This window comes from Poromitra crassiceps (assembly GCF_964638095.1).
Source record: "Poromitra crassiceps genome assembly, chromosome: 19".
NCBI classification, from domain to species: domain Eukaryota; kingdom Metazoa; phylum Chordata; class Actinopteri; order Beryciformes; family Melamphaidae; genus Poromitra; species Poromitra crassiceps.
In genome coordinates, this window is record NC_139646.1 from 16,456,749 (window position 1) to 16,475,903 (window position 19,155).

Below are 19,155 nucleotides of genomic sequence, written 5' to 3' on the forward strand. Positions count from 1 at the left end.
TGATCAAGACTCGAATAGGGCCTTCCTGAAATATTTCTCGATCTTTTCAACACATGTTCAAAACTGCTTCTGTGACAAATGTTCCATGAGACAGACTGGATTAGTTGTTTAAGAGCAAAAGACAGTAGAATATCCCATCAATGTGCATGGGACCGAAAGTAGCTGAAGAAGTGTCCATTTGAACTGGATGTGTACCTAGCTCCCTCTATTGGACAATGTCTAAAGTTACAACACATTACTATCAAGTAGGCAAATTGGACATGAAGTAAAATGGCAACAAAATTACCTATTAGTTCTTACCACAGCAAAAGTGTAACCAATCACTATACCAACCAGAGCCAGAGCCTAAAATATAGGCTACACTAATTTGACCACGGATAGATCATGTTAGCTGTGATGCTTGCTTTACTATCGCCTTACTATTAAAGTGGAGTAGATGTTAATACTTTTACCATCATGGCCGGAAAGGATTAAAAAGCAACACCGTGGCATTTAGACCGAAAATAGTTACTGATTTCTGTGATGTCACTTTAAATTAATGACCCCCCCCCCCCCCACATCCCCCAAACATCATACTTCCAATGACATTGTATTGGATAAAGCACAGAGACAAATATGTATGTTGATCATACACAAGGGAATCAGAGATAAAACAATTGGACTTTTTCGTAAAATATTTTATTTTAATATATTATGATAGAGATGACGATAATAGAATAGTTACATTTAAGTTAAATCTTACAGTACATATTGGTGGCCTCAATGACACTAATAAGACTTTCACCTACAATGGTTTCATTAAATTGAAATCATTCAAAAAAATTAAGCAAATTAATTTAGTATTTAGTGAATTTAGATTTCTATCTTAGGCTATATCTGCATGTATGAATGCTTATGGAGACAAGTCCTTAGAAAACCACGAAAATAGAGAAAATTTGTTTATGTTTGCAGAGGAATGAATCGGACAAACTTGGTTTTAAATAATGCTATTTGTGAATATGAATGTCTAGAGATTAACCTAAGTATAATATCGTAGTATACGTTGTAGTGGCATAATAACTTGCTGTCCAGTTGTACTTCCCAATCAGGCAACAACTACATGTTCTACACATCTCAGCCCACTGGAAATCTACAGGTGTGTACAAGCAGTGAGTAACATCAGTGCAGGAAGTGGTTTTCAGAGTTTGATCAACCGAGCCTTACAGGAAGTGCAGTGTTGCTTTGACAGGAAACCAAAAACTGTCAACACTGAACAGTCAACAGTCCACACGCCCACAGGTATCTGATGGATACTATACTGTCATTATTTAATGATGCATTGCTTTACTGTATCATGGTCTGAATAACAGCCGTGTGCATACAATATTAATGAAGAGAAAGACCCCACCACTGCCAACATATGTCATTTCATCATTACAATAAGTATAAAGTGGGAGCATAAATCCTGTTGTTTATTGCGATCATTACATAATAGCTCTAAAGTCTACCCTTACACTGCAAGAGGCCATTAGGCAATAATGTGATGATGCAGCAACATTAGATCTTAAGTCTTAATTCATCTTTATTACAAGATAAATGAATGAATTTGTGTGAATTGTCTGTCATTAAAACTCCATAGATGAGAAAGGATGAGCGTTTAAATGAGGCCAGAGTACAAAACCACAATATCACATACTCTGAAGTTCTCAAAATGACTGGTGAACAGGCAGACAGACCGCCTCACTGTAAAAAAAAAAAAAGAAGAAAAAGAAGAAGTAGGAGAAGAAGAAGAAGAAGAAGAAGCAGAAAAAAGCTTAGCCTACACATAACACCAGTGAGAGTGAGAGATTCATTTGGAGGTAAACCCCATGAAAAAAAGCAGAAAGGGAAGTGCGGAAGAGGAGTCTGAAGAGAAAAATGTAATAGACAAAATGGTGAGATCTCTGAAAATAGGTGAACATCTCGCTGTTGGTGTATGAGGAAGCAGCCAATCATTGAATGACAGGATTATACAGTATTAGGCGTTACAGCGAAGCAACCACAAAAGGAAAGCAGCTAGTCTCATGTTGTTGCCGGATGACATTTTGCAACACAGGAAACAAGAGAGAATCGAGAGAGAACCAGCAAAGGCACGGACAACACTGCCATCCTTAACAGACACAAAAATCACCAAGACCGTGTTGCATCAGGAGAATTTGGATTTTTATTTTTCTCTTATTTTGTTTGATGCATCCTTGAGAAGTTGAGCAACATCTACAGTTAAACACCCTCAAACTTTGAAATGGGTACGGAGGAAAAGGATTCAGAGCCTGCAGCTGAACATGTGCCGAACGAAATGGGGCCAATCGAGAAGAAGGACCCTCCAGCGGAGCATCCTCAGGACCAAGCAGCCGAGAACAGCAGCGACCCCCTCACCACATACAAATGGCACACTGGGTCCAAGGGAACGCTCGATGAGGTGAAAGGTGAAGGAGAAGCGGGAACATCTTCAGCAGCATCGACACTGGATAAGAAGAGTTCCGGCACCAAGTGGAGCAAGATGCAGCACTGGCGCAAGGCCCTGAGTGAAGACCACCATGGAGACAAGTCTTCATCCAGAGAAGCAGCCAAGTCAGATAAGGGACCCCGAAAGAACCCCTTCAGGAGAGCCCTGTCTGAGCCTCCTGGGTCGCTGTTTGCGGCCCAGACTGCCCAGGCAGCTTCAGCCTCAACTGCAGCCTCGGGGGGGTGCTCCCTGGACCCCTCGCAGGGAGCAGGTGAAGGGGGGCTCTTCAGAAAGTACCTGAGGACCATGTCACAGAAGCTCAAGAGGCCCAAGCTGCAGACACGGAAGAGCACCCCAACATTACTGCCAGGTGAGGCGTCAGAGTGCACTCAGTCACAAAATCGGAGAGTTTATTAAAACAAGTTTGTGCACTACTGTATATAGTACCATATTATGTGCACGGTACCCTTTCCTATCACTCAATGTCCCAATTTCTAGTTTAAGATGATAATATGTGCACTAGTGGTTGCATTTTTGTGTCAGAACACAGGCTGCAAACCCAAATCATAAAAGATTGAATTATTTTCCAAACTGAAATGGCACTTCTCCGAACATTATGCATGACCAAAATGCATCTATTTATGAAACTAGAAATGAACGCACTTCGCATGCTCATTTCTAGGATGGAGACTCTGGAGAAGATGCGTCATGGGGACACATTTTTTGGGTGTGACCAAACTCATGCCAATATTCGGCACTGCACTCTGTCGGGTCCCCAGCAGCGCACCCCCCCTCCCCAAGTTTGAAGTCGATCGGATGAACGGTTCTCGAAATACGTGAAAGCCATATTCTAATGGTCGAATTCCACGAAATTCAACACTGCACCTTCTTGGGTCCCCACCAGGGCACCTGCCTTTGAAGTAGTTCGGATGAATGGTTCTGGAGATAAACCGCTTTTTGTGTTGCCAGTAGGTGACACTTTGACTACCATATGCACGTTTCCAAAATTGATCACTGTACTCCATCAGGGTCCTGGCAGCGCACTCCCCAAGTTTGAAGTTGATCGGATGAACGGTTATCGAGATAAACCGCTATTTGTGGTGTCAGTAGGTGGCGCTTTGACTATGCACGTGGCCGAAATTGGGCACCACACTCCGTCGGGTTCCCGGCAGCACAGTCCCCAAGTTTGAATTTGATCGGATGAACGGTTCTCGAGATAAACCGCATTTTGTGTTGCCAGCAGGTGGCGCTTTGACTATGCCCGTGTCCAAAATTGGGCATCGCACTCCATGGGGTTCCCAGCAATGCACTCCCCAAGGTTGAAGTCAATCGGATGAACGATTCTCGAGATAAACCGCTTTTTGTTTTGCCAGTAGGTGGAGCTATGACCACACTCTGTCAGGTTGCTGGCAGCGCACTCCCCAAGTTTGAAGTCGATCGGATGAACGATTCTCGAGATAAACCGCTTTTTGTGTTGCCAATAGGTGGCTCTATGACTATGAGCATGTTCGAATTGGGCACCGCACTCTGTGGGGTTCCCTGCAGCGCACTCCCAAAGGTTGAAGTCGATCGGATGAACGGTTCTCAAGATAAAACGCTTTTTATGTTGCCAGTAGGTGGTTCTATGACTATGAGCGTGTCCGAAATTGGGCACCGCACTCCGTCGGGTTCCCGGCAGGCGGCAGCGCAGTCCCCAAGTTTGAAGTCGATCGGAGGAAGGGTTCTCGAGATAAATCGCTTTTTGTGTTGCCAGCAGGTGGCGCTTTGACTATGCCCGTGTCCGAAATTGGGCACCGCACTCCGTGGGGTTCCCGACAGTGCACTCCCCAAGGTTGAAGTCAATCGGATGAACGATTCTCGAGATAAACCGCTTTTTTGAAGGTTTGAAGTTTGAAGGTGATCGGAGCAATAGCGTGAGTTATGGCCATTTAAAATCGAAGTGGCCGTTCACACCATACGCCGAAGCCACGCCGAAGCCACGCAGTTTCATTTCCGCGTCCTTATTAACAGGTGAGACAGTTCACACCAGCCACACGTCACGCCACACTGAAGCCGTGCTGATGCGATCGTTCAAGATTCAGTCCTATTTTCCAGGCTTGACGTGTGAAGCTTGAAGCTGCCAGGCATGAATTCAATGGGAGTTGTGGGCGGGTTCAAGGCGCGCCGAGCAAGACGCTGGGGAAAAGAGACTGCTCGTGGTGTGACCGGTTAAGCGTCAGTACAGCTTGAGCCTGCCTCAAGCTTCAGTTCTGCATCATGGGCGGGCTATGTGTGGCTTTTCTTAGTAATGAACAACGGCTTCATATCACTATTTCAGTATTTAATAATATATTAGACACATCTAGAAAAGAAAACTAAGATACAAATAAAGTAGCAGCTATAGGCCACATCATAATCTCATTCTTGTGAAATGTATAAAATGCAGTGTGATGTTGACAGAAGTGTACAATACATGAAGAAAACTACTACAGAGAAAGCACAGGATGTGCGTTTGTCTGTGTGAAGAGGGGAACAGAGGAAGATAGCATCAAAGCAGCTTTAGCAACTCTAGAAATGGGAGTGGCCTATAGTGCTGCAGGAGATAAGTGCCATCGTGCCACAATTACAACAATGAAAAACAAACAAGGGCCAGCATGTGCCTGTAATTATGTTGCTGTAAAGACCCTTCATTTACCTCACAATACTGTTTATACAGACAGAAATAGATTTTACAACATTTTCTTAACATTTAGTTTGCAGAATATCAACATTTATTAAGCCTAATGGTATGGTGTGGGATAGACACACAATTCTGTGCTGTTCTGTAAATCTTGTAGAAATGAATAGGAAGCTGTTATAATTGTGTGTGTGTGTGTGTGTGTGTGTGTGTGTGTGTGTGTGTGTGTGTGTGTGTGTGTGTGTGTGTGTGTGTGCGTGTGCGTGCGTGCGCGTGCGTGCGTGCGTGCGTGCATGCATGCTTGCCTGGTATAGGTGTGGGTGAGGATGAGGTTGCATCAGATGCCCTCACTGAGTTGCCAAGGCTGCAGTGGGCCCCGCCCCAGGAAGTCCCCTTGTGGGACATCAGCAACTGTGTCCTTGAAGAAGGACAAATCCTCATCTCCCCAGAGGAAGAGGTACCAACATAAACACCTCCACTCAGCCCCTCCCCTTTATAATCATCTCCCTGGAGGAAGGGATACCAACATAAACACCTCCACTAAGCTCCTCCCCTTTATCACCATCTCCCTGGAGGAAGAGGTACCAACATAAACACCTCCACTAAGCTCCTCCCCTTTATTATAATCTCCCCAGAGGAAGAGGTACCACTACCAACATAAACACCCTCCACTCAGCTCTTCCCCTTTATAGGGCCATTATGATCTCCGCAAAACAGAAAAAAACAGACGTTTGTCTGAAATTGATCAAAAGTAGGCCTAATTATCAAATGGTAAATGGTAAATGGCCTGCATTTATCCAAAGTGCTTTACAATCAGTAGATAGTCTACATTCACCCATTCATACGCAGGGTGCCTACACACACCACATCGGGAGCAAGGAGGGTTAAGTGTCTTGCCCAAGGACACAACGACAGCAGCTGGGAGGGAGCGGGGATCGAACCGCCAACCCTTGCGTCATTGGCCGACCCGCTCTACCTCCTGAGCTAAAGCCGCCCCGCTATCAAAATCAAAAGTAAACCTAATCATTGCAGTAACCTAAATGTTGTCAATTGTCATAATTGTAAAATAGACCTAGAAAAAATGATTCAGTTTTCGACTGGGGTGTTTCGAGAGGGGGCTCGGTCTTGCGTGGGACCCTTGCGTCACCTCACAACTTGGTTTTCACTTTGTCAAAGAGGCTGTCTGAGAGGCAAGTCATCAAAAAAGTTATATATATATCAATCCTACCCCCTAAATAAAAATTAAGATGGAAAAAACGGAATTTGGACAAAAACAAAATGGAATCTGGGAAAAAATCAAAGGGATTTCATATGGCCCTACCTTTGATCACCTCCCCAGAGGAAGAGCTAGCAACATAAACACCCTCCACTCAGCTCTTCCCCTTTATTATCATCACACAATGGCTGGAGAGGGTAGTAAAATATCATACTCAATGTTGTTACTTCTTGTTTTAGAAAAGAGAACAAATGTTAGATGTGATCTTTCAGATGCATTTCTAAAAGGAAGATCAAACTAGATTCTTTTCATTGGAAAATTTGGAAATGACAAAATAAAATGCAAGTAAAGCTAGTCAGATCACTTTTCTATTCTTTGTCAGTTCACTGCAAATGGCTCCACAGTTTGTCAGTTTATGACTGTCCAGTTTCTGATGCTTATAGACAGCAGCAAAATATGTCCCCTTAAGTGGAAAAAAAACTGAAGTAAACGTACAATTTCAAAACAACAAAAACACTAGTAGTACACTTGTACCTCAATACACTTCAACTGATAACAGTACACACAGTTAAAAGTGTTGGGAATCATGTGTGTGTGTGTGTGTGTGTGTGTGTGTGTGTGTGTGTGTGTGTGTGTGTGTGTGTGTGTGTGTGTGTGTGTGTGTGTGTGTGTGTGTGTGTGTGTGTGTCTCAGCCAGTGATGTGGACCCGCAACCGAGTTAGCAGCTGCCTGTCCAACCTCAGCATGCAGAACCTTTTAGATTTGGACTCAGGTCAGTAGCCTACATATCTCTCTCTCTCTCTCTCTCTCTCTCACACACACACACACACTCACACACACACACACATGCATACGCACTCACACGCGCACACACACACACGCACGCACGCACGCACACGCACGCACGCACACACACACACACACACACACACACACACACACACACACACACGCACGCGCGCGACAAACAAAATGATCACTGGTCTGTGATCACAGCTACTGTCATCAGTAGCCTACAGTAAGCCAGACAGTGACAGTCACAGAGGAAATAGCTGAGTGTTTATGCGTGCGGGCGCCTGTCAAATAGCTTCCTCTACGTTTTTTGGGGGTGAGATAGCATCGTGCCTGGGTGTTCCACTGGCCCATTCAAGGCTCTTCAGAGGGAGGGCATACGTAGGACCTGTTATCATTCACCGTCCGGCTCTGAACAAGCCATCAGGTCTCTGTCTGAGTCTGGGTTGGTTGGTTCTGCATCAACGCCAGCATCCTTCTCAAGAAGAGAGGACCATGATAAAGGGATTGCTCCACTGTTGTATGATCTAAGTAACGAGACTTCCACAAACCTCTGGACTAAATGATGGGATTTAGACGCTGGATTGTATGTGGTGGTGCGCTGGGTAAGCAAAGGAGAGTGATGTCTGTCTGATGGTATTCTGCATTGTAAACTGTTGCATCCACACCTTTGACTCCAAAAATAGCTTCACCTTATAAACCAAGGAAAAACAGAATGTTACTGTGAAGAATCAAATGAGGCTAAAGCAATGGTAGAATGTTTTTTTTTAATCCTCTCCATGCATCTAGGCTCTCAGTAATACCGTGTTCTAGCAAAGGCTGCATTCACAAAGGCTGCAGTTCCAGCTGAAAACCACATCCTGTATGACACTTTTGCAAGAACAAAGATCAATTGATAATTGACTGACTCTCTCTTGCTGATAAAGTTGCAAATTCATGGGGACATAAATCAAGTGGATGGACTGAGTTACTGCTAACACCAAAGTCTGTTTTGTATATTTGTATATTTGGATGTTCTAATTGTAAGCAGTCTTCATTGGAAATGCAGAAAGCAGTATTGGTGGTTGGGCCGGGGCATAGTTTCCCCTGGAGCTTTGAGAAAGTGGACTCCAAGCCAATGAGTAACGACCAAGCATTTGCTCACCCTCCCTCTCAATTGCTCTTAGATAAACAGCAAAATGTATACAGAACAGGCTAGATGTGAACGATAGCGATGAACTATACGCATCACTGAAAAAAATCACAGCAAAAAGCCTCAATTGTGGATTTAAATGTAGATTCATGAGCAATGGAATGACCGTTGGAATGACAATAATAATAATATGTAAATTTTCTACATCTATATATATTTTTTACATTATTTAGAGTGTAGCCCTGACCACGTGGGCCAGGCAGGTGGGCCTCGACTAAAGAACCAAGATGGCGGTGTGAGGGTGAGTATTACACACACCAGAGATGAGAAACTTCTTTGTGCTGGCCATGCATTTCCTGCTGATTTGGTGCTTAATTACATATACTTTTCTCTCTTTCTCTCTCTTTCTCTCTCTCTCTCTCTCTCTCTCTCTCTCTCTCTCTCTCTCTCTCTCTCTCTCTCTCTCTCTCCCTCATCTTTACCCTTAGGCACTGATCAAACGACGCTTCGAGAACAAGACGAAGAGGAACAGCACCACCCAAATAAACCGCATTGGACTAGGCAAAGGAAGCAGGTACAGACAGCACTGTTACGGCACATAGTTTTGCATCTCAAGTTGTGAATATCACTGCTTTATTATGAAGGTGAATTGCCTTGTCTTTCATAAATCATGCCAGCCCTCTTATCTTCATCAGTCCAGTTTTTTGACTGCCCATTCTTCCTCCTCTCCTCTGTCTGTTTTCCAGGCTCTATGGTTCCCGTGAGTCTGTGTCTATTCCAGTCAGCGCGGTGGGCAGTCTGGATCTGGGCGCAGACACCAGCACCGTCATCAGGCCCGTCCACAGCTCTATTCTGGGGGAGAAGTACTGCTTCGAGGTATACACTTACTTGACCTTTGACTTGTACATTCTAATGTCAAATTCAAGTTCACTTATGGTGACCTCCATGGTCTCCAAAACAAGTGTCACCATCCCAGTGACATTCCAGAAATCCCTGTTTTCAATGTACTTCCCCAGGTGATCAACTCTGAGAATAACCACTGCTTCGGCTGCACGTCAGCCGCTGAGCGGGACCGCTGGATCGAGGACCTGAGGCGGGCCGCCCAGCCCAATAAGGTGAGACGTTTACAGTTGCGCCAAGAAGCAGGTTGAAAATGCTGCTGCCAAATGAAGATGTTAATAAAAAAGAGGTTTTGAGGAAATAAGGAGGTTAATATTCTTATCACCATATAGTTAGAAATGAAATCTAGCATGTAAGAAAACCATGTACATTATCAATTATAGTAAAAAATTATAGTAAAAACAGACCAAAAAGGCAACATTTGAAGTTAAGAGGCTTCACAGAATTGACGTTTTCTTCTTCAGTACATGACATCCCAATGTCTTGTTATTCATAGGATAACATTGAGCGCACAGAGAACTCCCTCAGTCTGTGGGTGAATGAAGCCAAGGATCTGCCACCCAAACGGCGTTACTACTGTGAGTTACACCTGGACGGCACCCTGTTCGCCCGAACCAGCAGCCGAGCCGCAGGAGACGGCTCCTCTGGGGCTTCCGGAGGCCTCGGGGGCGGCGGGGCTACGGCCGGAGGCTGCCAGCTATTCTGGGGCGAATTCTTCGAGCTGGACAACCTGCCCTCTGTCTCCCAAATCTCCCTGCACCTCTTCCGCGACGAGGACCCCAAGAAAAAGCGCCACTCGCGGGACGAGTTCAGCCTGCACCCCCTGGGCAGCGTGGCCATATCTCTGGCTGACATTCGAGGAAGGACCTATCAGGAGAAGTGGCATCCCATCGTCCCGTACAAGGCCTCGGGCACAGGGGGGAACAAGGAGCTGCTGGGCCCCCAGGCTTCACTCCGCATCAAGGCCCGCTTCCAGAATCTGCAGGTGCAGCCTATGGAGAAATACAAAGAGTTTGCCGAGTTTGTGACACAGGACTATGTGGAAATGTGCAGGAACCTGGAGCCACTTCTGAACGTGAAGGAAAAGGAAGAGTTGGCAGGAGCGCTGGTCCATGTGCTGCAGAGTATCGGCAAAGCTAAGGTGAATAATGAGCCTCATGTCACCAAATAATGTCATCATAATTATGGTTTGCCTTGATGTTACGGTCATAGTTACTTGATGATCAATCATGAAGAACCTTTCACACACATATATTGTGATTAGTGTTACGTCCCACAGTGGTAAAATATTACTCAAACACCACATTTGATATAACAATTCTGACATAAAAATTAATAATTAAGTAATTTTTTTCTTTTCTTAATGCCTGTTTATGCTTCAGGAGTTCCTCATTGCTTTGGGTGGTGCAGAGGTGGAGCGTCTTGGAGAGAAGGAGGCGTTGATCTTCAGAGAGAACACACTAGCCACCAAAGCCATCGATGAATATATGAAGCTGGTTGGCCAGAAGTATCTCATTGACACACTTGGTAGGGAAACTCAATGGCAGCCAGTGGTGCTTCTCTCATGTTGTTTTAGGAACTCCTTTTCTTCTCTTCTACTTCTTCGACTGCAATGACTCCAGTTTGTCAGTTTTTCTTTCATATCAGCTGGTGCTTTGTGTGTTTTCACTAAATACTTCTTAATAATTTTTTACATGTTATGTTTTTAATGCTTTCTTGCCCAATGCAGGAGACTTCATCACCCGTCTGTACGCCTCAGTGGAGAGTTGTGAAGTTGACCCTCGTAAATGCACCGCCTCCGAGCTGGCAAACAACCAGAAGCACTTGAGGGAGAGCTGCGAGGAAGCGGTGCAGAAGATCACTGAGATGCATGGGTGGGATACGAAAGCTCACAATATAGAAATCGTGAAATGACATAAAGATTAGCCTAGATATAGGCTGGTGGAAATGGAAATTCATTGAGTTGATGCTTGAAATCTTTCTTGCCTCCAGATCGTTCCCTGAAGAGCTGAACAGGATCTTCTCCAGCTGGGTGGAGTTGTGTGAAGATCTGGGCCGGTTGGAGATTGGCCATCGTCTCATCTCTGCTTCCCTCTTCCTTCGCTTCTTATGCCCTGCTATCCTCAGCCCGTCTCTGTTTGGTCTGACACAGCCGTACCCAGAGCCAACCACCCTGCGCACCCTCACCCTGACTGCCAAAGTCATCCAGAACCTGGCCAACTTCACCCAGTGAGTGGCTTTTTATGTATCTGTGCAGCAAAGTAAACATGGTAGACATACTTGAATGTGTGATCTTGCACCATGAGCAAAACATCTGTGCTGTGATGGGAGAAACATTTGCTACCGCTGCTGCTCAACACTCGCACATGTGTTTCGGGAGTCAGTAAGCCCCTGAGACGTTTCTTGGCCGGCCAAAAATGCATTCCGGGAGTTATAGGGAAACAAAATCTTCTCAGATTTCCTGAAATGGCTTTAAGGTGGTGTTGAACTTTAGTAGTTCAACATCGAAATTCTTCCAAGCAGATTTCAGTGTTAGACTTGTTCAAACTGAAATAAAGCAATTCACTTGAACACATTTTGGCAGATTTTTATCGGCTGAATCTGCTTTGTTCACATTTGTGTATGTGCAGTGAATGGAGGGAAGAAAAACATGCAATTCTCCAACCATCTCTAGAGCAAAAGATAAGAGAGAATCGCTGATTTTGGGGTTAAATCATGTCCAGGAAGCTAGCTACTACCAAAGTTTAACATTCCTTTTAACAAATTAACCCCCCCCCCCCTGCTTCAGGTTCGGAGAGAAGGAGGAGTACATGCTCTTTATGAACGACTTCTTAGAGCAGCACTGGGAAGGAATGAGGGCTTTTCTACAAGCCGTGTCCAATCCAGACACAGAGTTCCCAATGACTTCCTTTGACGGCTACGTAGACCTGCCTCTGCGCCTGGCTGTGCTGCACGGCCTGCTGGTCGACATCATTTGCCAGAAGGAACAGGTGGGAGCAAAAAACAATGATATGGCCAGTTTGGTATGGTCGTTAGTAACTTATTGTATTGTTACACTTCGGGTCTCCAATGTGTTCATCTACCATTATCATTAATTTCATTTCGCTTAATTTGTCTAGGGCATACATGGGCAAACTACGGCCCGCGGGCCACAGGTGGCCCGCGATGGAATTGCAAAAAAAAAAAATTTTTTTTTTTTTTTTTTTTTTTTACAGTGCACCTGAACGCAACATGCAAGATACCCGCTGAATAAGTGTCCAAATGTTCATGTCATTCTGGCCAATACTCTTCTGTTATAGTTTCAGTCATTTCAGTCTGGAATATGGAATATCTTTCAATAATATTTATGACTAAAAGGCTAAAAGTAATCTCGTGTAAGAAATGATTGTTCTACATTGAAGTAGAAATTTAAATAATTAACTTGTTGGTTTTGGATTTATTTAGCTTCAAGAGTCATCATCAAAGTTGCCCATCCATGGGTTACGGCATGACAATATTTGTTCGGCCCCCGGCAACAATCTGAGTTTCTCATGTGGCCCCCCATGAAAAATAGTTGCCCACCCCTGGTCTAGGGGTAATTATCTTTTAAGCTCTCACTAGATTTCTTGATCTCAATTTCTACATCTCCAGTCCTTCACTATAAACTTATGAATACAATAATATGCATTTGAATTCTCATGAGTTTGCAAAGAGGACAGACTCACCACTACTCTCTCTCTCGGCGTTGATGGACCTCCATCGTTGTCCGCGAGTTGCACTTGGTCTGGTCTGGTCTGGGCCCTCTCGGTAGACAGCCTGGTCACCTGGACAGCTCGGGCTGGGTTGCAGTGGGCCTTTGCCTCAACATGAAAAGTCCACTGAAAAGTCTAAGTGAGAAAACGGTGAACAGTACATTGTTCCATTTGTAAATCAAAGGGCATTATCCTCAAAACTGGGTCCCTGTGTGGCTGTGGCGCTTCAGTCTTGTGTCACATTCCACACACTGTCCTACAGAGTCCATTCACAAAAGTGTCTCACCGCGTCCATTAACGCATGTCCCGCGAGAAAAACAATTAGCCAAACGAAATGAGTAACAACTGTATCTCAGAGCTAGCTAGCTAAGTGTCCCAACATTACAGTCCGGTTGAAATCAAAGGGAGATTGTGCCTTTTCACTCCCTGGAACTGCCTCACCCTAAATATTACAACCGGGGAGGTTTTAAGAAGCTTTTAAAAACCCATCTCTATCATAAGCAGTTTATTTTGTAATGTTCTATTTGTCTTTTTGTATGTGTATTTGTATTGTATTTTGTGTAGGTGATTAGTTTATTATGGTTTTCTTAAAGTGCCGATAACTAGCGTTAAGTAACTACTGGTAAGTTGAATATTTCTTTTTTTTAACTCCAAATGAGTGAAGAGGTTGGTAAACTGCCTGCATCCTTCTTGTCTCTTCCTCAGGACACAGTGGACAAGCTGCACCCTCTGCCGTCCATTCTCAACCAGATCACAGAGTCTCTGGGTCCTGAAGCCCCTCGGATCGCAGTCACCAGGTAAGTCGAAGGTCTGAGTTTCAGTGCACCCTGTCTTGTAATTTGGAATTTCTATGCCTCCACTGGCGATAGCCATGGCTAGATGCATTATGTTTTCGGCTGTCCGTCCGTCTGTCTCTCCACATCTGTCCCATACTCGTTAGGAGCCAGATTTCTTCAAATTTGGCTCACACATCCACTTGGACTCGAGGAGGAATCGATTAGATTTTGGTGAACAAAGGTCAAGGTCACTGTGACCTCATATCCATCGTCCCATTGTCATAAATGTGATGTATCATGAATGCCTGGAGGGAATTCCATTACATCTGGCACAAATGTCCACTTGGACTCAAGGATGAACTGATTACAATTTAGCAGTCAGTATGTTTCTCACTGGGAATTATTCACTGGTATGACAGTATAGTGATAAGTTCTATTTTGCACACAAAAAACACTCGGTACCTTTTATTAAAGTCTTTCAAAGTCTTCACTATGTATATTTTATGAGGGCTGGACAGACATGGATGTAGACTGCAACTCTTGACTTGCTGGTGGAGGCATACAACCGCAAGGCGGTTATTTCCAGTTCTTTATTATATAAATGGTACTTCTGCAGCCTGATACCTTGTGATTGCATTACTTAATTTGAACATGGCAGTGTTACGTGTGACTAAAGCAGCCTCTTCATTGCAGCCACATGGGACAAAGCAAGCCAATATATGTCCCTCCTAAAGACCTGTGCAAGTACAGTCCGCTCCAGTCTTCACTCCAACAGCTTCCTGTGGATCCCAAAGGCCTAAAAGACGGGTATGATACATGATAATAACCGATATGGGTTTTTGAAGTTCGGTACCAATGCTAATAATTTGTTTTCCGATTATCATTATCTTTAAATCTGACCTGAAGTCAGTGTTTTCCCCAGAATCGTATTCTTGGCAGGCTGGAAAATCCTGTAAACATTTAGACCATCATGGGACACTGAAACTCTCCATTGAATCTCTGCTCCCTCCTTGAATCGGGGGCAACCTGAAACTCTTGGACTAATTAATTAAATCACTAATTGATACATTAGATATGCAAAGAAAAGAAAATGCCACTGCGGGTTTCCCCTTAGGTAGCTGTGGTCGGAGAGGATGACAATGCCTGGATGATATATTGCAAATTTAATAAAAAGGCCAATATCGAGTCAAAATATCAGTCCACACCAAATGTGTATTCATACATAAATGTGTGTGTTGTATATGTGCGTACATTACATGAGGTACACAAACATAACATCTATACTGTAGTATGTATATAGGATGATTTACCCCATTATAGTGACATGGTGACCTCATGTTACAGTAGTAGGTATATATACATTTCTAACCAATAAAACCATCAGATTTCTTTTTTATCAATTCCGCCCCTTTAATCAATAAGTAAAGATGTAATTTCATGGGGTCTTTAAGCACCCATTCAGATTGGCATCATTTGATATATGACATAGTTCCAGGGACTTAAAAAAAATATTTCTGATTCTGAAATAAACAATTCATTCAATCATTCATCTATCCATCCATCCATCCACACAATAGGGATGGTAGGACCAGGAGGAGTGTGAGTGTGAGGGAGCGGGAGCGGAAGCCAGTCACCAGAGCTCATAGCGCTCCACACAGGCGACACCACAAGCCTTTTTTGAAGAGGCCGACGAGCTCCGAGCATCTACCGACAGATGGCTATGAGCAAGACCAGGAGCAAAGCCCTGAACAAGAGATGGAGACTAACCAACCACAGATCTCGTCGCCAAATACTGTGAGTACACAGTGGAGTTTTATGTTATTTTATGACAAGCACATTTCTGACAACTAAAACATATTGATAAGATAGTGTGTTAGATGGTGGAATGGTGTGTAGACAAGTTTTTGTCCTCTTTCAGAGAGGCACCGTCAAACCTCCAACTGCACCAGTTCCCTGGATCAAACAAGACATCCACAACAGGGAGTCCAGTGAGATGCCGACTGAGAATGAGCAGCTAAACTTACTGGACAGGGTATGTCACATGTTCAAGCCACAATACTCACAAAAGATATTGGCTGCTGTGTATGATTCACTTATTCAATTACACCCCATAAAATGTCATTTTTGGCATTCACACACACCAGCACGCTCAAGAGCTGTCAGAACTTCGTCTGGGGGTGGAGCAGGTGACGGAGCGTGAACTGGAGATGGCAAAGCGGCTGGAGGACTTCATTGTCCAAAGCCAGGACCAGAATGCAATGCTGCAGGCGGAGGTCATTGAACTGCGGGATGTGCTGTCCATGCGAGAAGAGCAGCTCGCCAGCGCCACCTTCAGGTGAGACTGTGGAGTCAACCACGAGCAAAAACATGCATGTTCGTCTCTTCAGCAACAGGTGAAGAGGGAATAGACAGCCCATTGCGGCTTCCAGGAGCATCTGCGTGAATCCTTAGTTGATGTACTGTGTTCTCCTTAGTCTGTGTGAGCAGTGGCCTTTGCTGGGTGTATTGTAGCACTTGTAATATTTCAGTCACTGTGGGATCAATAAAGTACTACAAGTAGTTCTAGATGATTAAGGTGAATATGAACAATATAACAAATACACCTCTTCCCTCTGTGTGTCTCATAGGCTGGGTGTGATTGAAGAGGAGAGGGAGGAGGACGAGAGAAAACTGAGTGTTGCCATTGCAGCAGCTGATCGAATGAACGTCTTGGTAAGAGAGCGAGAGAGAGAGAGAGAGAGAGAGAGCGAGCGCGAGAAAGAGAGAGAGCGAGAGAGAGAGAGAGAGAGAGAGCGAGAGAGAGCGCGAGAAAGAGAGAGAGCGAGAGAGATAGAGAGAGAACGAGAGAGAGAGAGACACTCATCAAGCAAAGATGAAGTGAAGGGTTTTGTTAAAAAATGGCATAAACTAATCTAAAAGTGACACCTTCTCTTAGAAAATGACTGCACATCATTATAATAAATAAATGACTGTGCTTGTTAAAGCCTTGTTAATGGAATAGTTTGCACCAAAATGAAAATGCAGTCATTATCTACTCAACCCCATCCATGTTAGATGAAACTAAGTCTTTGAAGTTCGTAGCACCACAAAACACACACCAAGTTAGCCATAGTTCTATCTCAGCCTTCTCCCAAAGTAAAACTATCCACACAGCTTGTGGAGCATAATGCAAGTGTTGATTGCACTGTGGGTCTAAAAGTCCAGCATTTACCAATGAGCCAAGTCAAATCAAGTCAAGTCAAGTCAAGTTTATTTGTATAGCACATTTCATACACAGAGGCAATTCAAAGTGCTTCACATAAAATGGATGACAGGAAATAAAAGAATAAAAGAAGAGAATAAAATGGACATTTAAAAGCATCACAACAAAACTTTAAAAAAGAGATTATAAAAAGTGCATTAGGCAACAGGCCTTTCGCAAAACTCAGGTCCGGGTATGTGTTTCTTTATCTTTATACTGCAGTTTGGACGCCAAGCATACCTTTCAGCTTGTGTCTTTCTGTTGCCCGTCGACAAACAGGCCGTTTTTTTTCTCTAAACCTTGCTTAAAACGAGGCCAACAGTCCCGCATAACGAGCATTGTCAGTTTGACATAATAGAGAAGTTAATGGGGTAAATATTGGACTTTTGGACCCACGGTTTCCCAGTTTCCCACAGCTTGGCTGCTACAAACACTGGATTGTGTTGCATCATGCACGAGCTCTTTGGAGAAATGTTGATATAATACCTTTTTGGAGCAGCATTACATACACACTGGAAAGACATATTTATAAAGTGATGGTTGTTTCCTCTGTTTGCAGGAGGAGCAGTTTGCAGACCTGATGAAGGACCTCCAGCAGCTCAATGAGGCCTACACGAGTGGGCAAAACAATACACAGCAGCATCCTGCCAGGCCACACATCAACAGCAACTGAACCCAAACACAAGGATTGGAGTTGGAGTTGTTTAAAGAATCATGTGACGTGTTCATTTGAAAAGCATCACCATAAAGTCATATAGATATAGGCCCAAGGTTATTTTATGGACATGTGAGTGAGCATATTGTGACTGAGGTGCACACAAGCAAAAACCTTCAAGGTATCCAATGAACTTTATCTGCATTGGATTGTATATCTCAGCTACACACATATTTACCTTGTAAACATTTCTACTGAATAAAATAACTAATAATATCTCATGTGTTTTCTCAGCGCTCTCTACATTATATCATCATTGCAGTAGTACAGGAATGTGTGTGTAGTACTAGCACGTGTGCAGAACTTGGGACAGCTTATTATTATTATTCACATGCCGGAGCCGATGCTCAAAATTGTAAACTGCAGTACACCCAAACAACTACTGAGCACTGAACCGATACATCCGGCGCCATGGAGCAGTTGTAACCCAAAATGACACAGCTGAAGAAGGCTGTGTCTGAGCTATCACTTTGGCACTGGCTGTTGAATAAAATGTCTCGGTATTGGAAACTACGGAATATTTGAGTATCATGGCCCCGTAGAGTTGGATAACAACAATGTGTCGGAGGTAAGGGCAGTTTATTGTGATTATTAACGTGTATATCGCGTGAAGCCATTTGAGCCGACCTCCCAGTGGAAGGGCCCGCGCATCCGAGATGAAGAAGGAAGAATGAGTCTGAATGACTGGACCTTCCATTGATAGTAAGGACCTTCACAGCGTGGCCATCTTGGGATGACGTCACCCGCTGGTTGGGAACGCAAGGAGACTCTCATCCAAACCGCTGTCTGAACATGGGAGCAGTAGACCAAAAGTTTGAGTTCTGTCACACCAATTTCATTTGATCACATCGATAAATGGGCAGATGAATGTGTACAGGATTTTTTTTAAAGGGCTACAGCAACTGGATCGAGTCTTATATCCACGATATTCAAGGAAGCGCAGCCGATGGTCTAATGTGTTAACTTACAATACACCCTGCACACCACTGAGCACCGAACCGATACATCTGGCGCTGTGGAGCAGTTGAACCTGAAATGACACAGCCGAAGAAGGCTGTGTTTGAGCTTAAACTTAGGCACTGGCATGTGAATACATGTGAAACTATGCAATATTTGGGAATACCATGGCATCAAAATCTTGGATAACAATATTGTGTCGGGAGGTGACACCTCTGACAACTTTAGTAGCGCTAACTTTGACGCAAGCGTTAGCACCTTCGCTAGCTAGGTCCAGCGCTAGCGTTAGCACCTTCGCTAGCTAGGTCCAGCGCTATGAAGTTGGAAGCTGCATAAAACATTTTCAAACCATCTAAAAACTAAATAAAGTTAACTGTTGCTTCTCAAAGTTGGCTTCACCTCTGAAGCTGACGTCTCGACATGGATTCCAAGCTGTGTTCCAAGCTGTGTGTGAACAGGGAAGAGGATTCGTGAGCATGGGTGCCTGGCCAATCCCGGCGCTTGACTGCTGTGTAGGCGGGCACAGGGTGTGCAGGCCCGTAGCTACCATTGAGAATTTTTATATTGAGAATATT

The 19,155-nt window shown here is 44.1% G+C and overlaps 1 protein-coding gene across 1 annotated transcript; it reads left to right on the plus strand.

The window, feature by feature from the left end:
- Positions 1-1,877: 1,877 nt before the first annotated feature.
- On the plus strand, positions 1,878-17,806 carry rasal3 (RAS protein activator like 3). The gene is made up of 19 exons (XM_083656318.1): positions 1,878-2,834; positions 5,435-5,577; positions 7,030-7,108; positions 8,494-8,561; positions 8,749-8,834; positions 9,007-9,136; positions 9,277-9,375; positions 9,657-10,301; positions 10,543-10,687; positions 10,890-11,034; positions 11,153-11,389; positions 11,949-12,150; positions 13,597-13,688; positions 14,361-14,474; positions 15,245-15,461; positions 15,586-15,699; positions 15,812-16,002; positions 16,295-16,379; positions 17,468-17,806. The coding sequence occupies exons 1-19, from the start codon at positions 2,261-2,263 to the stop codon at positions 17,579-17,581; spliced, it is 3,480 nt and encodes a 1,159-aa protein (XP_083512444.1). The 5' UTR covers positions 1,878-2,260; the 3' UTR covers positions 17,582-17,806.
- Positions 17,807-19,155: the final 1,349 nt, after the last annotated feature.